The sequence below is a fragment of the Dipodomys spectabilis genome, unplaced genomic scaffold (genome assembly GCF_019054845.1).
Source record: "Dipodomys spectabilis isolate Male_0828 unplaced genomic scaffold, ASM1905484v1 ptg000018l, whole genome shotgun sequence".
NCBI lineage: Eukaryota > Metazoa > Chordata > Mammalia > Rodentia > Heteromyidae > Dipodomys > Dipodomys spectabilis.
In genome coordinates, this window is record NW_024870695.1 from 12037874 (window position 1) to 12057290 (window position 19417).

The following is a 19417-nucleotide window of genomic DNA, read 5'->3' on the forward strand; positions in this document are numbered from 1 at the left end:
ATGAGTCTATTACCATTTTTACCATAAAAGGTCATCATTTATTTTAAAACTTAATGGAGCCCCCTCCCACTTGCACTAGAAGTCATGAGGAAAAGCACTATATGACAATTCCAACACAGATTATTTCCTCCGATGCTCTCACATTTCATCACCAATTATCCCCACTTTGATTCCCGCCCCCCAATATGATACAAGAAACACTGTGCTCAAGGTTAATTTGTAAATCGACAACTTCCTCTACCCTGATGTAAAATGAGACACAGACTCAAGGTATGGGGCTGATAAATCACACCTCTCAGCACCTGACATGAACAGGGACTTGAGGAGTTCCATTGTAGACTGGGATGAGCAAGTTCAGGGAAAGAGCCTGGCCTTTGTATGTACATACAACCATGGCCACTCACCTCCTTCTTCTGGGTCCATGTCAACTGAAACCAGAGCCAAACCCAGCCTCGAGTCAGAGCAGTGACCGGGAACCACATACATCATCCTCAGCACATGACTTTCTGCTCTAGCCTGGACACCACGGTGAGGTAAAGAAAACAGAGAACTTTCCTTGCTCATTGTGGTCTTGGGACAGGAGGAACAATTTGTGTGCTCCAGTGGTTTCACTTGTAATTAGTAAGAGGCAGGCCGTTGTGCATGGCTGGTCCTCTGTCAAGAGATATGCTTTTTCCTGTTCCCTGGCTCTATAACTCATAGCTCACCCTCCTAACAGAGGCAGGAAGATAGTATCCAAGGGCCTAAATGAAAATCAAAATTCTCTCTCTCTGTCTCTGTCTGTCTCCCTGTCTCTGTCTGTCTCTCTTTTTTTCTCTCTCTCTACTTGCTTTCTTATTCTCTCTCCTTCCCTCTCTCCCTCCCACCCTACACCACCACCCCCAGACAGGCCTCAGTCTTCCCTATCTGTAGATTAGCAGTATTGACCCAGGAAAGTCTTTTCTGTTTCTGACATTTTAATTCTACGTTCCCTATAAATCAAGTAACAAGAAACCCCAAACTACATCCTCATTCATTCCTAACCATTACCCTGGCAGACAACGTAGTGGATTCAATCAAGCATGTTAAAGACCACAGCACACTTCCTGTTTCTCTGCTGTCCCTGCTACAGGTCACAGACAGCCGTCAGAAGGCAGCCGGCCCAGAGCTCAGCCAGGGAGGGCTGGGACTGCTGGGCAGTGAGCAAGGACTATGTCCTTCCCCAAGGTCAAGGAAAGTCCTGGGTGCAGGCTGAGTTGTTTGGTTTTGGCGTGTGCCGGGATAAAAGGCAACATGGAAGCAGAAGGCTCAGTCATTCATTAATTAATTACAAGTGTAATTGAGGGTTTGTTCTGAAGAGCAATTCCTCTGAAATTACTTTCCATCACATGGGGATGGCCACAGAAGAATCAGATATTTATAGTCCTCTTGGTTTCCTTCAAGCGCCCAGAGTAAGCTTTCTTCTAGGATCTAAGATACTGCTCTGATTCACCCTTTATATATACCTCTCACTCTTGCTTTAAAATGTGTGTGTGTGTGTGTGTGTGTGTGCGCGCCTGTTTGTGTCTGTGTGTCTATGTTGTGTATACTTAATGTCTGCTTTTAAAAAAGAAAACCTGCACTGTATGAAATACCTTTAGTGTAGACTCTAATCTGACCCTTTCTCAAAAAATAATTAGACAATAGAAAAATTCCACTGAGAGATTAGAAAGACACCTGAGACTCCTACTAGCCCAACGTTGTGAGCTACGCCTCCAGTTGGCAATGGAAGGGAGGAAGCAAAGTGGCATATTGATGTGGTTCTAAACAACAACAGTGCATCTTGGCCCAGGGGCACTTTGGGATTGACCAAGAGGAAACATACATTGCACAATGATAGGATCTTGTTGGTACAGTTGTCAGAGAAGGAAACTCCCACAACAAAGGGCATAAAAACCATTCAGAGCAGTCCAGGGAGGCTCAGTGTCATAGCAGGCAGGGGAGCAGAACAGAGCCTGGCCCTGTCCTGAACACAGATGGGACCATGAGCTCCAGCCGTAGCTTTAGCCAGAACCATTTAGCTTCCCTCCATGGGATCAGAGGCAACTGGGGCCAGCCAGGGAGCTTCCCCCGGGCCCCCAGCGTCCATGGAGGTGCTGGAGGGGTCCGCATCTCCCTCTCCTCCACCAGACCAAGCTGCCTACCCCCTCGAGGGTCTTGGGGGTCCGAAAGAGGTGGTTCCCTCCTAAGTGGGGATGGAAAAGCCACCATGCAGAACCTCAATGACCGCCTGGCAACCTACCTGGACAAGGTGCGCGCTCTGGAGGAGGCCAACTTGAAGTTGGAAAGCCGCATCCTCCAATGGCATCAGCAGAGAGATACCGGCAGCAGGAAAGATTATTCTCAATATGAGGAAAACATCAGCCACCTGCAAGAGCAGGTAAGACGCTAGTGGTCTTGAGGTGCACACAGCAGTCACATAGCCAGGGGGACCCTGGGGGAGGAAGAGCAGCACAAAAACCAGAGCTCCAAGTAAATGCTCACAGAGATAATGTGGGAATATCTTCTCAATACTGCTTAAATATGCACTTGAGAAAAATCTGTATAATTCATGTAGCACAGGAAGGCGGCAAAAATATAATAAGTGTAAGAGGCTATTTTGTTAAAGAGTGAATCTTTCTATTTTTTCCTATAAACTAAAAAATAAAAATCTTTAAAAGGTTGAGGTAGCCAGGGAATGCGCAGTATCACTAACTGATTCAACAATGTCACAGCCATGGTAGCAGCTGGTATGCATGTGGCATACTGGGCTCACCAGGCTCAAGAGAGTATTTACTTTCTCATTACATCAGTTCTGCTCCACCTCACGGTCCTGGCAGCAGTGTGGCTCTCCATCAACAAAAGGCTTTGTTGTACTGCTGTGGCGATCAAGCCTAAAATCTGTCATTCTACTAGCCGATCTTTATCCTTGTGACATCTCTGGATACTTGGGGGCTGCTAAAAGAAAAAGTAAAAATGGCATATTACTAGGAAAAATAATAGGAAGAACCCAGATTTGAAAATGTGTGAGTTAGGATGGTTTGCAGAGACATGTTTTGGAAAATAAATAACTTATCAATCAAACATCTAAAATGCCAAGTGTGTACCTTCTGAGACATCTAGCTGTAAGCAGGGGAGCTTGGTTATTTTATTATCTATTTAAAAAAAAAACTCTATACTTTCCTTCATGTAAAGTAGTCCCAGAAAATCCCTGTAAGATCATGAGTTAACCTCCCCTTAAAAGGGCATCCTAGGCTCTCAATATTTATGCCGTATTATTTCACAATACTCGTCATTCTTGGTTGAAGGTAGAAAGGACCAATCAAGATAGTATAAATCTGTCCTTGTAATGAACCCTAATTATTGAATAATCGGCCTAATAACTGAGTATGTAATTACCTTAACTACATAGTGCATGGTTGTCTTTATGAAAAAAACAAGGTGACTCAACATCCTCACTGTGTTTTTGCATTTAAGTTGCTTTGGTTTTAGAAATGGAGGGAAAATGATGCTTGACTCCCCAACGAAATACAAGGTTATACTTGATCAAATAATGTATTTGCTAGTAGAAGAGGGAAGGGAAGGGAAAAAGGAAGGGAAGGGAAAAGGGAAGGGAAGAGGGAAGGGAAGAGAGAAGGGAAGAGAGAAAGAAAGAGGAAAGGAAAAAAAGGGAAGGAAGAGGGAAGGAAAAAGGGAAGTAAAGAAGGAGAAAATCATTATTGAGCATTTCTTGTGTTTCTTGTATGCCAGACGTGGGGTCAGGTATCTGTGATAAGAGGTTTCTACAGTGACAGAACTGTCATTGTATCATCTGATTTAATTCTTAACAAGTCGGTATAATTTGTGGAGGGGAAAGGGAAAAACAAATCATTTAAATAGGGATACAGGTGGACCCATTGCAACAATGAGATGTACAAGTAGTTTTGTCGAAAACAAACTTTACAACTTTCGTGCGGGGGGGGGGGGGGGGGGGAGGGGGGGAGGGGAGGGGGAGGATTGGGTGGGGGGGGGCGGGGGGAGAGGATGGGAAGGGATGGGAAGGGGAAACAAAGGCGGAGGCTACAATGCTTGATAAGAAATGTACTCATTATCTTGCCCATGTAATTGTAACTCCTCTGTACAGTATTTTCACAATAAAAAAGAAAAAAAAAAGAAACTAGAGCTTGGAAAAGTGAAAAAGCCTTCCAAGGCCACCAGCAAGAGGGAGAGGTGGAAATCTTGCTCAGATCTGCTTCCAATGGTCTCATAATTTCCAACTAAGCATGGTGCCAATTAGCTTACCTCAAATGAAGGTGACATTAGTAGTAGTAGTAAATAAGGGTAAGCATTGCCTTTGCAGTAATATTCATGTCACACATATTTCATATGTACTTCATTTGATGGAATTGGGTATTTTTATCCTCAATTTAGGGATAAGTAGACTGAGATTGAGTAGTTGTCTAAATTCTTTAAAAATAAAATCAAGAAAACTGAGTGGGTGCCTTATGGGGAGAGGATAACTTGTTCACTCTCTAGAGAGCCAGAACTCTGAATTCTGAGATGAACTACAGAGCTCCTTCAGCTTCAATGTCTACTCTTTTCTGGACTTTGACTCCAGCTGTGTTCTATCTCTGGATTTGCAGGAAGCACCTCTTTGGTGCTAAGGTTGTTCATCTTTCCTGACCTCTACCACTTGCGAATGAGAAGCCGAAGTCCCACAGTTCCTTGGGGCTGACCTGTTCTGGGATCTTACTGAAACATTCTGAATACATACAGCATTACGCTTGTCCTTTAGAAAAAAAAAAACTAAAAAACTAATCCAATTCTTCGGAAAAACAAAATTGGACATACTCATAGGAATATCATGCATAAGACTCCTTAATGATTTTCAAGAGTACTGTATGTGGCATTTGGGTTTACGGTCAGAAAGTCTATTTTCTGCACCCAGATAGGTGATTACACACCCTGCAAGACTAACAAGATTTTAAAAGAACAAACTTAGGGCCTTGGAGAGAATCCAAGTGGCTATTACAACACGCAATGTAACACCTATGCCTCATAGGGTATTTCTCAACCCTTCCTCTTCCATTTATGACCAGGAACGGGGTCCGTAAATAATGTCTGCACCCTAATACCATATCAAGTAAGCCAGACCTGTGGGAAATCATTTTAAAGACTTTATATCAAAATGCTTTCTATCAAGTACATTTCAGAGCTCACACTCACAATCCAAGCCAGTGCTGGGGGGAATTAGACACTCGATGTGAGCTTTACAATGGAAAATGAATCAGTTTAATTTAAAGATTTAATGTGTCTTTGCTTTTCTGTGATGTATATAGTGCAAGATTTCCAGGGATGTCAATGAAACTTTCATCATGTGTCAAATTGAGTAACTGGGTGCACAAGGCAGTAAGCCTTACTTTACCCATGTACCCCTACCCCAAAATCCTAGGATTTGGGAGACATGTAACTACTTTTCATGTCGCATGAGATTAAATAATAAGGGACTGGAAGAAAAGCATTGGTAAGAATGCCTCCAAACCAGCACTGAAGATGGGAGATGAGAAAATACCTGCACTTTGCACTTTTAGGGCAAAGGAAGAAGTCATAGGATATTGGGAATCCCACAAAAGGAAGAAAGAAGTTGGGAGGGGCTGTCAGCTAGTTATCTCCCAACATGAATAGAAAGTTAGAGGTGTAAAACTCAGGGCTTTGCCTAATGCAGACACTGGCTCTAATTACAATAGTGTCGAGAGAAAGAGAAAAAGAGAGAAAGAAAGAAAGAGAGGGAGAGAAAGAGAGAGAGAAAGAAAGAGAGAGAGGAAGGAAGGAAGGAAGGGAAGGAGGGAGGGAGGAAGCAAGCAAGGAAGGAAGGAAGGAAGGGAAAGAGGGAGGGAGGGAGGAAGGGAGGAAGGGAGGAAGGAAGGAAGGAAGGAAGGAAGGAAGGAAGGAAGGGAAAGGGAGAGAAAGAAAAAGAGAGAGAGAGAGAAAGGTAGGAGAAAGAAAATTAAACAATTTTCAATTGCCTAAACTAACTCCATTCCAAATAAGTTTTCAGAGTATCTGTAGTTATACCAAGAAGAGGGCTATTTTATAGCAATATTTTCTTTAATAGCCTCTCATTCTCATAACTGTTGATGGGGTGGCTATTGTTACCATTTTACAGTAAAGGAAACTGAAACCCAGCTAAGGTCACTCAACGAGTGCATGCCTGAACAGAGGTCCCAGCCTTGTTTTTTGAGTTCCAGACCTAGCAATTTTAGCACTTCTGAATGCTTCAACTTATACATTTTGGAGCCCAAATTCCAAAGAATCAGTGGAGCTTAAAATACGGCCAGATTTTTTAAAGTGTCTTGGCATTGAGAAATAGCTTTGTCCTAAGAAAATCCTCTCTACACAAAGGAATTCACTGTCTGAATATAGCAGGAATTTCCCAGGATTCTCTGACTCCAGCTAACGTGCCCAAGAACATCTAAGGTCACCACAAGTTTCTACTTTACAGAAAGTAAAGGCTAAAGATCCTGTAGATGGTCAGGAAGGGAGCCAGAACAAAGAAAAGGTTCAGGCTCTAAGTTGGCACAATACTTTTGGTACAAAAGTATTACGATACCTTTGGACAATGAGATATCTTCCACCCACTTCCCCCAAAGACAATAACAAACATCACAGGTGCCCTGTGTCTCTGACCATAGCATTCTACATACACTGTCACTTGAACAAATGCTTTAACAATATCTTTATTTTTTTTGGGGGGGGGGGGTCCGGTCGTGGGCCTGAACTCTGGGCCTGGGTACTGTCCCTCAGCAATTCAGCTCAAGGCTAGCGCTCTACCACTTGAGCCACAGCACCACTTCCGGCTTTTTTCTTTTTGCTTATGTGGTTCTGAGGAATCGAACCCAGGGCCTTGAGCATGCAAGGCAAGCGCTCTACCACTGAGCCACCTTCCCAGCCCCAACAATATCTTTATTTTTAAAGTAAACAAAAATCATATTAATATGTGGTGAAAGTGTTTAACTGGAGGCTCGCATATGGTCCATGCTTATTAAGGAGCTTTGTTAGATGTTAAAAAAAATAGCTCAGTTAATGTTTTGATAGCCACAATTGGGAGTCTCTCATCATGTAATACATTACAAATACAAACACATACCACATACAAAAATCGTATTGTTTATCTCTGGTCACTTGTGCTAGGGGACAACTATTAGGATTTTTGTTTTTGCTTTCAGTACTATACTGGTGTTTGAACTCAGGGCATTGCATTTTGTTAAGCAGGCATTCCACTGCTGAACCATGCATCCAGTACTTGTTGAGACTGGTTATTTTTTTGAAATAGGGTCTCACTTCCTGCCCAAGTACATGCCTGGACAGTGATCCTCCTGTTTTTGTTTCCCACTATAGCTGCAATAACAAACATCTGCCACTATACCCAGCTTATTTTCACTGAGTTGGAGTCTCTTTTCAGCCAGGCTGGCCTAGAACCACAATCCTCCCAATCTCAGTTTCTTAAGTAGCTAGGATGACAACCACCATGAAGCACCAGCACCTAGCAAGTTGTCAGTTTTGTCCATTCACAGTGGAAACATGAATGTCTCACAAGTAAAGATGATAATCCTCTAAAACAGTAGGTATTGTACTTTAGGAACTGAATTAACATTCACAATAAGAAAAAGCTCAGAACTGAAGATCCTTTTACCATTCCCAGATGCAAAGAGCTGACACAAAACATATTCACAACAGTTGGAGTATTAGAAGGGATTTTGAATGATCACTTTCCCTCTCCTCCCTGTATCATTCTTTCCAACCATTACCTCAATCCCAGCCACAAAAGTCAACATTCAAATGAAAGACAGCAAAACTGACTGCAGATCACATCCTTACTATAAAATCATACCATACTTGGTTCCTCATTATGTGCTCAGAAAGTCAATTCTCCCTGTTACACCGGAGAAAAAGCAGATGGTGCTAAAAGTTGACAGACCCAATAAACCTGAGGGAGAAACACAGCTGTTACATCTAATTGAAGCAACACTTGGTGCCTGTTTTACAGATAGTGGATGGTAAGATGACCAATGCTCAGATCATTGTTCTCATTGACAATGCCAGGATGGCCATGGATGACTTCAGCCTCAAGTAAGTTCCTTCCTCACCGTGCTACATAGATTGGGTGTTTGCTTTACCAAAGGAAACCTCATTTTGTCATTGCCCATGTCTCAGAATCTTACTGAATTATACAAAAGGCAAACACAATATGCAGTATTTGAACTGACCGATTTAAATCATATATAAAATGCACATGTGGGGAAAGAATCAGATGACATTAAATAATTCCTAATTTTAGGTATGACAGTTTATGTTTTTTTAGAAAAGAAATTTTTTCTCTTAAAAGATGCATTTTGAAGTATTTGGGGTTAAAATGTTATATCTATAATTTACTTTGGAAAACCTCAACAAGGAATATAAATAAAGTAAATACAGCAAAAAAAAATAATTGTTTCTAAACATAAGGTTATAGGTCTATGAATGTTTATTGTTCTATTTGCTCTGTGCAATTTTAAAAAACTGACATTTGAGCTCAGTGCCAGTATATCTGTAATCCTAGCTACTCAAAAGGCTAAGACCTGAGGAACATGTTTCAAACCCAGCCTGGTCAAGAAAATCTGTGAGACTCTTGTCTCTAACCACCAAAACGTTGGAAGTAGAACTGTGATTCAAAGTGATAGAGTACTAGCTTTGGGCAAAAATGCTTAGGGATAAGCCTAGGCCCTGAGTTCCAGTCCCAAGACCAAAATAAGTAGAGGAAGAAAAGATGTTTGAGCTGGGTACTAGTAGCTCATGCTTGTAATCCTAGTTACTCAGGAAGCTGATTACAGTTCAAAGCCAGCCCAAGCAGAAAAGTCTGTGACACTTTTATTTCCAATTAACTAGAAAAAAAACTCACACCCACACACACACACACAATGGAAGTGGCAGTATGGCACTAAAGTGGTAGAGTACCAGCCCAGGGAGAGCCTAACATTTGTAAATGTAAGTGTGTAAATGACAGCCTGCACACACTCATTTTCCCAGGACGAACCTTTAAAAGCAAGAGATGAAGGAAGGCGTAACAAGTTTGACAATAAACGTATTTATCACCTCACTTACACAACTGTAACCCCTCTAAATATCACCTTGACAATAAAAAAGTAAGAGATTCACTTCTAAAGTAAAGTGAGTCCTTACAAAGCCCTTGGCCTTCCAACAACAGGTATACTCTTCCCTTCCTTCCAACCAAAGGTATGAAAATGAACACTCCTTTAAGAAAGACTTGGAAATGGAAGTGGAGGGCCTCCGGAAGACCTTGGATGATCTGACCATCATCACAACAGACCTGGAACAGGAAGTAGAGGGAATGAGGAAAGAGCTCATCCTCATGAAGAAGCGCCATGAGCAGGTAGGGCTGTCCCTAGAACTCCAGGCAGTAAGTTCAGCTCTTAGTTGTCATTTTTCAGGGCAACCCAGTAGAAAACACCGCCCGAATGCCACTCCTACTGTCTTCATAAAGAATCATACAAAACTCTGGCATCAATGGCTCAGGCCTGTAACCCCAGCTACTCAGGAGAGTTGAGATCAGAGAATTATGGTTCAAAGCCAGCCTGGAGAAAAAAATGCCCAACTAGAGGCATGGCTCAAGTGGTAGAGCACCAGCCATAAGCAAGCCAGCCAAGAAAAAAAAATGTAAAGCTCTAATTTCAAGCTCTGGTACTGACAAGTACATAAAACAAGAACCATAAGTATCTAATTTCTCAAATTACAAGGTCATCTATTCGGATATTAAACTCAACTACTAAAATGCAATCAAAATTAGTGATGAATTGGCCAACAGTAAACACACTGTTTACTTAGACTTGTTTGTTAATATACTATAAGAATAAATGAGCGGCAAACTGGGGGATGAGACAATAAAAAGAATCTGCCATATACAAAGATAAATATGGCTAGTGGCAAAAATTAGGAATCCCAACCCAGAAGCATTGAACTGACTTTAAAGGGTTTCCATTCATTTCAAGTTCCTGAGACTGATACAATGATGGACAGGCAATTTCCATTTCAGGGCAACAAAAAAAAGTTGCATCTGAACATCAAAGGGCCCAGTTTCTGAATAGCTGGTTAGACAATGGTTCTTAATTAAACCTTTCCTGTGGCAGCTTCATATTTATGAAGTCCTAAGGCAACAGCCCTACAGATTCACGAGGCAAAGGATTGCAAAAGCAACCCTTTGGCTTTTGTTTACTGAGCTGCTTCCCAAAAGCCTTGGCATAATACCAGAAATGTTAGGCACGTGGTATGGCTGGAGTGATCGAGGGACTGCCGAGTTCAAACCTCAGCACTGCCTAAAAAAAAAACAAGGAAAATATTCAACAAGTTAATTGTACAGTCAGGTGGTGCCCAAGGCTATTGCTGGACAGGACTTCAAACATTCCGAGAGCATAATTGTCTCTGAAATATTTGCAGACAACGGGTAAAGCCAATAATCACAGAGGCATTTTGTTCTTGTGATTTTTCTTTATTCTATAAAAATTTTAGGGGCTGGGAAGGTGGTTCAGTGGTAGAGTGCTTGCCTTGCATGCCTGAGGCCCTGGGTTCAATTCCTCAGAACCACATAAGCAAAAAAGAAAAAAGCCAGAGTGGCGCTGTGGCTCAAGTGGTAGAGCGCTAGCCTTGAGCTGAAGAGCTGAGGGACAGCGCCCAGGCCCAGAGTTCAGGCCCCACGACCAGACCCCCCAAAAAAATCTTTTTTTAGAGGAAAAGATGTTTACAATGTTCTTTTGGTTTGTTGGTTTGTTTGTTTGCATCCTGTGGCTTGAACTCAGGGCCTGGGCCACTGTCCCTGAGCTTCTTTTACTCAAAGCTAGTGCTCTACCATTTTGAGCCACAGTGCCACTTCTGGATTTTTCTGAGTAGTTTATTGGAAATAAGAGTCTCATGGACTTTCCTGCCCCAGCTGGCTTTGAACTCTGATCCTCAGATCTCAGCCTTTTCAGTTGCATGAGCCACCGGTACCCAAATTGTATACAGTGTTTTGTTATCGATGTAAATAAGTAAAAAAAAGAAAAGAAACAAACAATCACACCAGGGAAAGTATAACAATCACACAAGCTGAATGAAGGAGATGAAGATCTAGCTACCTCTGCCAATCAACTCAAGAATCCAGCCTTCTGATTGTCACAACCAATTAATTTTCTTCCTCTGTTCTTAAACAGGAAATGGAGGAGAACCCAGTGCCAAGTGACTTCAAGGTCAATGTGAAGGTGGACACTACTCCAGGAGAAGATCTAATTAAGGTCCTGGAGGATATGAGACAGGAATATGAGCTCATAATAAAGAAGAAGCATCAGGACATTGACGCTTGGTTTAAAGAGCAGGTAAGAGAAAGGTGGCCAGCCAGATGTCCATGGCTCATACCTGTTATCCTAGCTGTGCAGGAGGCTGAGATCTGAGGAGCATGGCAGACATATCTCAGAGACTCTTATTTCCAAATGAACCAGCAAAAATACAGAAGTGGAGCTGTGGCTCAAGTGGTAGAACAGCAGTTTTGAGTGACAAAACTAAGGGAGAAGGCCCTGGACCTGAGTTCAAGTAGCAGAGAAAGACAGACAGAGAGAGAGAGAAACAGAGAGAGAGAGTAAACGTGAAAGTTTTCACTGCTATAGAATCCTGCTGTTGATGTCTCTGCCTGTGTTTTCCTCACAGTCTACAGCCGTGTCCCAGGAGGTGGCCAGTTCCAGTCCAGCGGCTGTGCAGGGCAGCCAAAATGACATCCATGAGCTGAAACGAACTTTCCAAGCCTTAGAGATTGACCTGCAGACACAGCACAACAAGGTGACTTGGAGCTAAAATTCCTAGGTCCAGTATCACCTCTTCCACAGAGCCCATTCACCAACAAAAAGCCAGAATTAGAAGTGTGGCTCAAGTAGTAGAGCACCAAACTTGAGAAAAAAAGGACAAGAGAGCACAAGACCCCGAGTTCAAGTTCAAGCTCCAGTACCAGCGTGCACACACACACACACACACACACACACACACACACACACACACACACACACACGGATGTTCAGTTGAGTTTAAATTCTAGAGAAATATCCAAATTTTTCTTTCTCATTAGAGTATGCCCCCAGGGAATTTGGACATGCTGTTTGTGACACATTTGTCCTAAAAAAGTTATTTGCTGCTCAGCTGAAAGTCAAATTCAACCGTGTGTCCTCTGTTATCCTCCCTCCTCTGAGGATACAAAGAGATAGCATCACCCGTTGCTATCCTGACAGAATGGAAGAAGGCAATAAAGTACAGTTCAGAAGAAGGAATATGCCCAATTCCCAATACATAGCGTAGATCACCAACACTGAAGGAGGTGGAAACATTGCCAGGAATTCCCTGATGCACTGATTGTGTGTGTGTGTGTGTGTGTGTGTGTGTGTGTGTGTGTGTGTGTGTGTGTGTGTGCCCCAGAAATGACATCAGAAGTTCCAATACAGCCAACCCAAGCTCCAAACCTCTCATTCAACCTGGTTCTCATCTTTAAGCCCTCAGAGTTTACCAATAAACCGGGCAGAGTGGCCAACACAAGCTAAATACTACACACATACATACACACACACACACACACACACACACACACACACACACTATTAAAGCAAGGAAGGATCAGTCAGTGAAAGATCTCTCACTTGCTCTTTCAGAAATCTGCTTTGGAGCGCATGTTGTCAGAGACGCAGTCCCGGTACTCCTGCCAGCTCCAGGACATACAGCAGATCATCGCCCGCTATGAGGAAGAACTAAGGCAGCTCCGCTGTGACCTAGAGCGTCAGAACACTGAACACAAGCTGCTCCTGGGCATCAAAACCCACCTGGAGAAAGAAATCGCCACCTACCGCCAGCTCCTGGAGGGAGACACTGACGGGTGAGGCTGAGGGGGTGGAAGAGGAACCTTTAGGGCACACGGCCCTCGTGGGTCTGTCAGAGGAAGGATAATGTTGACTTTCTCTGGAAGCATCTATATAAGGTCTGCTTCACTCAACAGCCAAGTGTGAGCCAATCAGCTTGAACTCCCTGGAAGAAAAGATTCACATTCTGAATGGTTAAAGTCAATCTAGTAAGGACTGAAAGGAGAAAGCAACTAAGAAGGTTTAGGGTATCCTTTTTCCCAGAGAACACACACATCTTTGTGTGCTCAGAGTTTACCAGAGAGAATGTGCTTTAGCCAAAGAGAAGGAAAAGATTCATGAGAGAAAGAAAGAGAGAGGTGTCTAGATTGTTTAGTGTAGAATTTCTGACCACCTCAGGAAATAATAGCTGATCATAAAGGGTTCCATACATTCCATGACCCAAAAGAAAGGCTTACAAGTTGGATTTTATTATTGTTGATGTTTTTATTTATTGTTTTGTTCTTTTTTGCTTTTTGGTGCTGGTACTGGGGCTGGAACTCAGAGCATCTTGATTTTTCATTTAGCCTTTTTCACTGAAGAAGAGTGCTCTACAACTTAAGCCACATCTCCACTTCCAGCTTTTTGCTGGAAGATACAAGTCTCATGGATTTGTCTGCCCCAGTGACTCCTAACCATGATCTTCAGATCAGCCTCCTGAGTAGTTAGGGTCACAGGCATGAGCTCCTAATGCCCAGATAGAAATTTTGTTTCTGTGTTAAAAAAAAAATCATTGGACCAAACGTTGGCCAATCAAAGAAGCTGAGATATTCCAGGCTTGAAACTCTGACCCTGGAAGGGATCAACAAAGTATTCGGTGGGATGCAAGGAAAAGGGAAAGGTTTGGGAGACTCAGACCTCAGAGATCATAGCAGGCACTCCTCATGATTTTTTGCATCCAGAACAAGCAATGAGGAACTAAGGAGCTAAGAATTCCTCATTTGGGAGGATGGGAAGGGATGGAAGGGGAAACAAAGGAGGAGGCTACAATGCTTGATAAGAAATGTACTCATTATCTTGCCCATGTAATTGTAACCCCTCTGTACAGTATTTTCACAATAAAAAAAAAAGAAATTAAAAAAAATTCCTCGTTAAGGAGCTAACAGTTCACAAGCAGGCAAAGGATGTTCATTCATGCTGAGAAGATTTTATGATTATTGCTTAGGACTCAAGTAAACTTTAACCTTTCTCTGCCTTTCAGGACAATGGAAGAATCTGAGTGGACCATGAAAGGTAAGAAAAGTCACCCATCATTTTGAACTGCATTTTAAAAAGTAATAAATTTTTCACCCATCCTGTAGTTAGTCCTAACATTTTCTGTTCTCCAGATACCCTGTGCTTAATCTTTACTTTGTTCCCAAATAGACAGAAATCCTCCATGAACAAATTAAGCAATAGAACAAAGTGAGTTCTCATTATTGTCCTCAACAGCACACACTTTGAAAAATCTCTTATTCAACATGCTTAGGATAGTTTTAGAATTGTTTTGTTTTTAATTTTGAAACATTTGCATATCATCACGAGACATCTTGAAGATAGGACCCAAAACTAAACACATTTATATACATTTCTAAGGTGTCTACCTTATGTAGATGGCTAGTGGGTCACTCCATACAATATTCTAATCAATATTTTTCATCCAACAAAATTTTGATTTTTATATTTTTAGCAGTGGGATTTTTTGGCTGTACTGGTTGCTTTTTGTTTTTGTTTTTTATTGAACTCAGGACTTTGTACTTTCAAGGCAGGCACTCTACCACTGAAGCCAGGCCTCCGGCCCCTTTTTGCATTGGTTATTTTTAAAGTCAAGTCTTGTTGTATGCCTCAGCCATCCTGGATTGTGCTTTCTGGGAGTGACAGGTGTGTGGCACAGCACATAGCCATTGGTTGTGATGGGAGACCCTCAAACTGTTATGCCTGGCTGGCCTCTAACTTCAATGTCCTGTTCTCTACCTTCCAAATAGCTAGGATTACTGGCTGGAGCCAGGGCACCTGGCTATGAAAACAAAGTTTCACAATGTGGAAATTTCCACTTGTAGCATCCTGTGACTGCTCAAAAACTTTTGGATTTTGGAGCATTTCTGGATTTGGGAGTTTTGGATAAAAGAAGTTAAATCTGTATTTGAAAACATTTTACAAACAGAAAATAGGTTAAAATGGTAATTCATGGTATCTGTCTCAATTAATGGAATCAATTTCCTAAACTCTTAGAAAATTAACAGATCACTTTCCAAATGTGGTTCTATTCAACAGCCTCATGAAATTTGGCTGGGATATTTTTTAATAATATGTTCTGTGGTCAGATGAGGATGAGAACACTATGCTAGGAGCTTCTTCTTAAGCATGTTGCATTATAGTAATGCAACATGCTGGGATGCAGAAAAGAGTAAGGAAGAAAAAGAAACAGTAACAAAAGTTTAACTTAGTTTAACCCCAATATCTACCAATACCTAAGTATATTATTATCTTAGGTGATCATAAGTATACCATAGAAAACTTCTAGGACTTGTTTGTAACTTGCTAGCTTTTTGGTGGTTCATTGGAGATTAGAGTCTTATGGACTTTCCTACCTACTATTCCCCTCATGTCTCAGCCTCTTGAGTAGCTAGGATTATGACTGTGAGCCACCAGCATCTGGCTAACACTAATTTATGATCAAACAACTCTCAGGCATAGGGATTCAGAATACTAGAGTTGGGTACATCACCACAGAACTACCCTTACACAGATTTCAACCTATGGCCCCTTAGGCTCTCCTTAACCATATCCAGGGATGGGAAGCCTTGTTTTTGATGGGTTAATCCAGTCCACTTGCAAGAGATTTGCTATTATCCAAGTTTTTCCTTGTATCACCATTTAATGGTTTTGATTTTCCCTGTGGTCCTGAGTCAGTTGATCGGTGTGTGAACAAGGCATTTATCCAGACAAGGCATCTCTTTGAAAACAATGTTCATGAAGAACATCCCTGGTTTCACACCCATCCATCATATGCCATGCTTTCTAGATAATAAGAGGAGGTGTTCCAAATGGTATTTTATGATCTGCCAGCTCAGAGAATTTGTGATTCAAGAGTCACAGAGCCCACATGGGCAAAAAAGATTCTTCAGGTGCTTGGAGTCAGAAAACACCTGCCATTGCAGCTATACCTAGGATGAAGGCCTTGGTCTCCAGAGAACGAGAGACCTTCATTTCATAAAGTATGGGTGGTAAAGGTTTTCATGGGGACAACCCTATACCTTGTATCAGAATGTTCCTTAGTGAACATTCTGGAAGGCACAGAGAGGCTGCAGGGCTGAGAGCAGGGAGTAGAACTGAGTATATAGGGGGCAGCCTGGCACTGACTTCTTGGGTGCTTCTTCCCTCAGCATCTGCAGCTCCCACACTCAAGGCCATCACCCAGGAGACCGTCAATGGAAGAATCGTTCTTTCTCAAGTGAATGAGATTGAAAAGCAAATGTGAGGCCATTTTTTTTTAAATTCTGCTTGTTGTAAAAACTATTGTTCCCCGCCGTGGAAAGCACTTGCCTCCACGCTAATGGGTGAGTCCTTAAAGGTATTCATGGAATGAGCAAATTCACAAGCTTGTCTTTTCTCTAGCAATCTTACCATGCTGTTCATATACTGCTGGAATTTTTTTGATCAAGTTTCATGAAACTAAAACTCTGCTTTCTTACTACAATCCTCAGATTCCTGTCAAGATGCATCTTGGTTTGGAATCAATAAAACTCCCCACATCCTGTATCATGTCTTTTTCTTCTGTCACATGGCCGCAGGGGGCCTCCTTCTAATGGAAGGTTCTCATGGCATAGTCCATGAAAGATTCAGAGGGTTCTTCATGCTTTTGATGTGTCTGCAGCAGCCAAACACTGGACAGAATTGTTGCCCCAAAGCTAAGAACCCAGGAATGACATGCAATTCTTCAGAGGTTGTGCAGATATTACTTATAGAAAGAAGTAAGGGAGTGCTAGAGAAAAGGAAAGCTTTAGTGAATCTGAGATCCACAACTGACAAAAAAAAAAAAGGAAAACTGTTAAAGGACCAAAAATGAGAGTTCAATCTAAGGAAAAAAGATGACAGCAGGAAAACACTTATTACAGATGGAATCTAAGTCACTAAAAAGTCCTATCCAAGACCCAAACAGAAAATATTATGATACTTTGGGTAATTCTCTCATGGAAAGGATTGATTTTGATTTTTTTTAACTGAGCCTCTGCTAAAACTGAATTCATAATGGCTGGTGTTTCTGATTCTTAATGCCCAGAGTTCAAGCCTCAGGAGAGGCACCAAAAAAAGAAGAAAAAAAACCCCAGGATAATCACATTGTTGGAAAAATGTGCTACTGGCTTAACTAATTTATAAATTTCTTGGTATACAATTTAGAATTTGTCTTTGTTATTTGGCTATTTCAGACAGACTCAAAATAAGAAATACACAAACATCTTCAATGAGTTCCTTTGTGCCATATTTGTCGGTAGTGGCATTTGATGTCATTGTGGGTAAGAATGGATCCAAATGCAACTTAATTAGTTTCCTTTTTTTCATTTCACTTTACTAAATAATCTCTTTATGCTAATAAATTAAAGAGTCCCTAATCAGATCCTCTTTTTTTGTAGTACTGAGGTTTGAACTCAGGGCTGAGTACCTGCTAGGCAAGTGCTATAGCACTTTTCAGTCTGATTATTTCTGAGACAGGGTCTTACTTTTGGCCCGACCAGCTTGGATCTCCATCTTCCTATTTACACTTCCCATCATAACTGGAATAACAGGCAGGAACCACCACGTCCAGCTTCTCTATTTAGATGGGATCTCACAAACTTAATTTTGCATATAGCTGGGAATACAGGCATGAACCACCAATATCTGGCCTATCTCTTTTTTTTTTAATTCTAAAAATGTTCATAAAATACATAGTTGGCCATCCACATATCATCATGTTCTACATCTATGGAGTCAATCAACTTTAGGTCAAAAATATTTTCTTTTTAAAGTATCTTTACTAGCCGGGCGCCAGTGGCTCACGCCTATAATCCTAGCTACTCAGGAGGCTAAGATCTGAGGATCACAGTTCAAAGCCAGCCCAGGCAAGAAAGTCCATAAGACTCTTATCTCCAATTTACCACTCAGAAAACCAGAAGTGGCACTGTGGCTCAAGTGGTAGAGTGCTTGAGCTGAAGAGCTAAGGAACAGCGCCCAGCCCCAGAGTTCAAGCCCCACGACTGTATATATATATATATATATATATATATATATATATATATATATATATATATATATATTTCTTCTGTTGAACAACATGTTGAACATTTCTTCTCCTGAACAACATAGTATATAACAATTTACATAGTATTTATATTGTACTAGATCCTGTATAAAGATATTTTGCATCATTTTACATTAGGATATATGCAAATGTCAGTTATACCTAAATACTAAGCCAGTTTATGTAAAGGACTTAAGTAGCCACAGATTTTGGTATTTGCCCTGAAACTAATTCTCTGTGAAAACACAGGTACAACTGAAATTTGAACTTTGCTAGGAAAAACAAAATCCCTAGAAGAACATTAAAAAATAATATGACAAGCTAAAAAGAAAGTTATTACAAAAAACTCAGAAAACAATTACTAACCTTCCCCCTTACAATTATAGTTTGTATATGACTAGGTAACAACAAACTTAACATATGATTTTTCTTCTAATGACCTTAAATATCTCCCAAGTCTTATTTAATTTTCACTCTATCAAATAACGTAACCAACTCATCCCTGTTGTTCCAGGGAACTCTCCAGTCCTAAACAAACTGGAGGGATGGTCATCCTATTCAGGAAGATGTGCCTCTGTTTCACTAAGTAAAAACAAGTAGAGAGAAATATTTGCTCAGATAAAGAGAAAAATGGCATGAATTTTGGCTCTGTGACACACAGAATGACCTTTCTCCCACAATAACCCTTCTCTATGACATAGAGAATAAACTTTTCTTCAAGTTCCATAACCTTTCTCCCAAAAAGCCTTTCAAAATACCAATCAAAAACTGATTAATGTTTAGGTGTTCGGGTGAATCATTAATCATAGGACTTTCTGTTTGTATTTAATTTTGAAATCACACACACACATACACACACATACTACATAAGAAAATAAATAATACATACTATTGTTTTCATTCAAGAAACATTTTGAATAAGTAGCTATTAATATTCTATTATCCAAAACAACTAAACAATAATTGGCTAATCCAAAAGAGTATGAAGTATCATTTTGGAGTTCAAGATCTATGGCATCATACTTATATCTAAAGTATAATAAAATGGTTTAGTCCATATGATATTGTTCAATCAAATTCATAGATTCATTTTTTTCTACTATTATTTCTATCAATGAAGTGTGAAATTGGAAAGCAAAATTCATAAAAGTTAAGCCAGGTATGGTGTCACACACCTATAACTCCAGATAGGCTGACAGGAGGGTCATAAGTTCAAGGTGCG

At 41.0% G+C, this 19417-nt stretch overlaps 1 protein-coding gene across 1 annotated transcript; it reads left to right on the forward strand.

Annotated features, from left to right (window-relative positions):
- Positions 1-1959: 1959 nt before the first annotated feature.
- Positions 1960-16674, forward strand: Krt23 (keratin 23). The gene is made up of 8 exons (XM_042673158.1): positions 1960-2398; positions 8024-8106; positions 9250-9406; positions 11217-11378; positions 11707-11835; positions 12693-12913; positions 14137-14168; positions 16301-16674. Exons 1-8 carry the CDS (start codon positions 2003-2005, stop codon positions 16393-16395), a joined length of 1275 nt encoding a protein of 424 aa, XP_042529092.1. The 5' UTR covers positions 1960-2002; the 3' UTR covers positions 16396-16674.
- Positions 16675-19417: the final 2743 nt, after the last annotated feature.

Coding starts and splice junctions, on each gene's coding strand:
- Krt23 (XM_042673158.1), top strand. CDS start 2,003: ATGAGCTCCAGCCGTAGCTTTAGCCAGAACCATTTAGCTTCCCTCCAT. Junction 11,836..12,692: donor TGCAGACACAGCACAACAAG/GTGACTTGGAGC, acceptor TTGCTCTTTCAG/AAATCTGCTTTGGAGCGCAT. Junction 14,169..16,300: donor ATCTGAGTGGACCATGAAAG/GTAAGAAAAGTC, acceptor TTCTTCCCTCAG/CATCTGCAGCTCCCACACTC.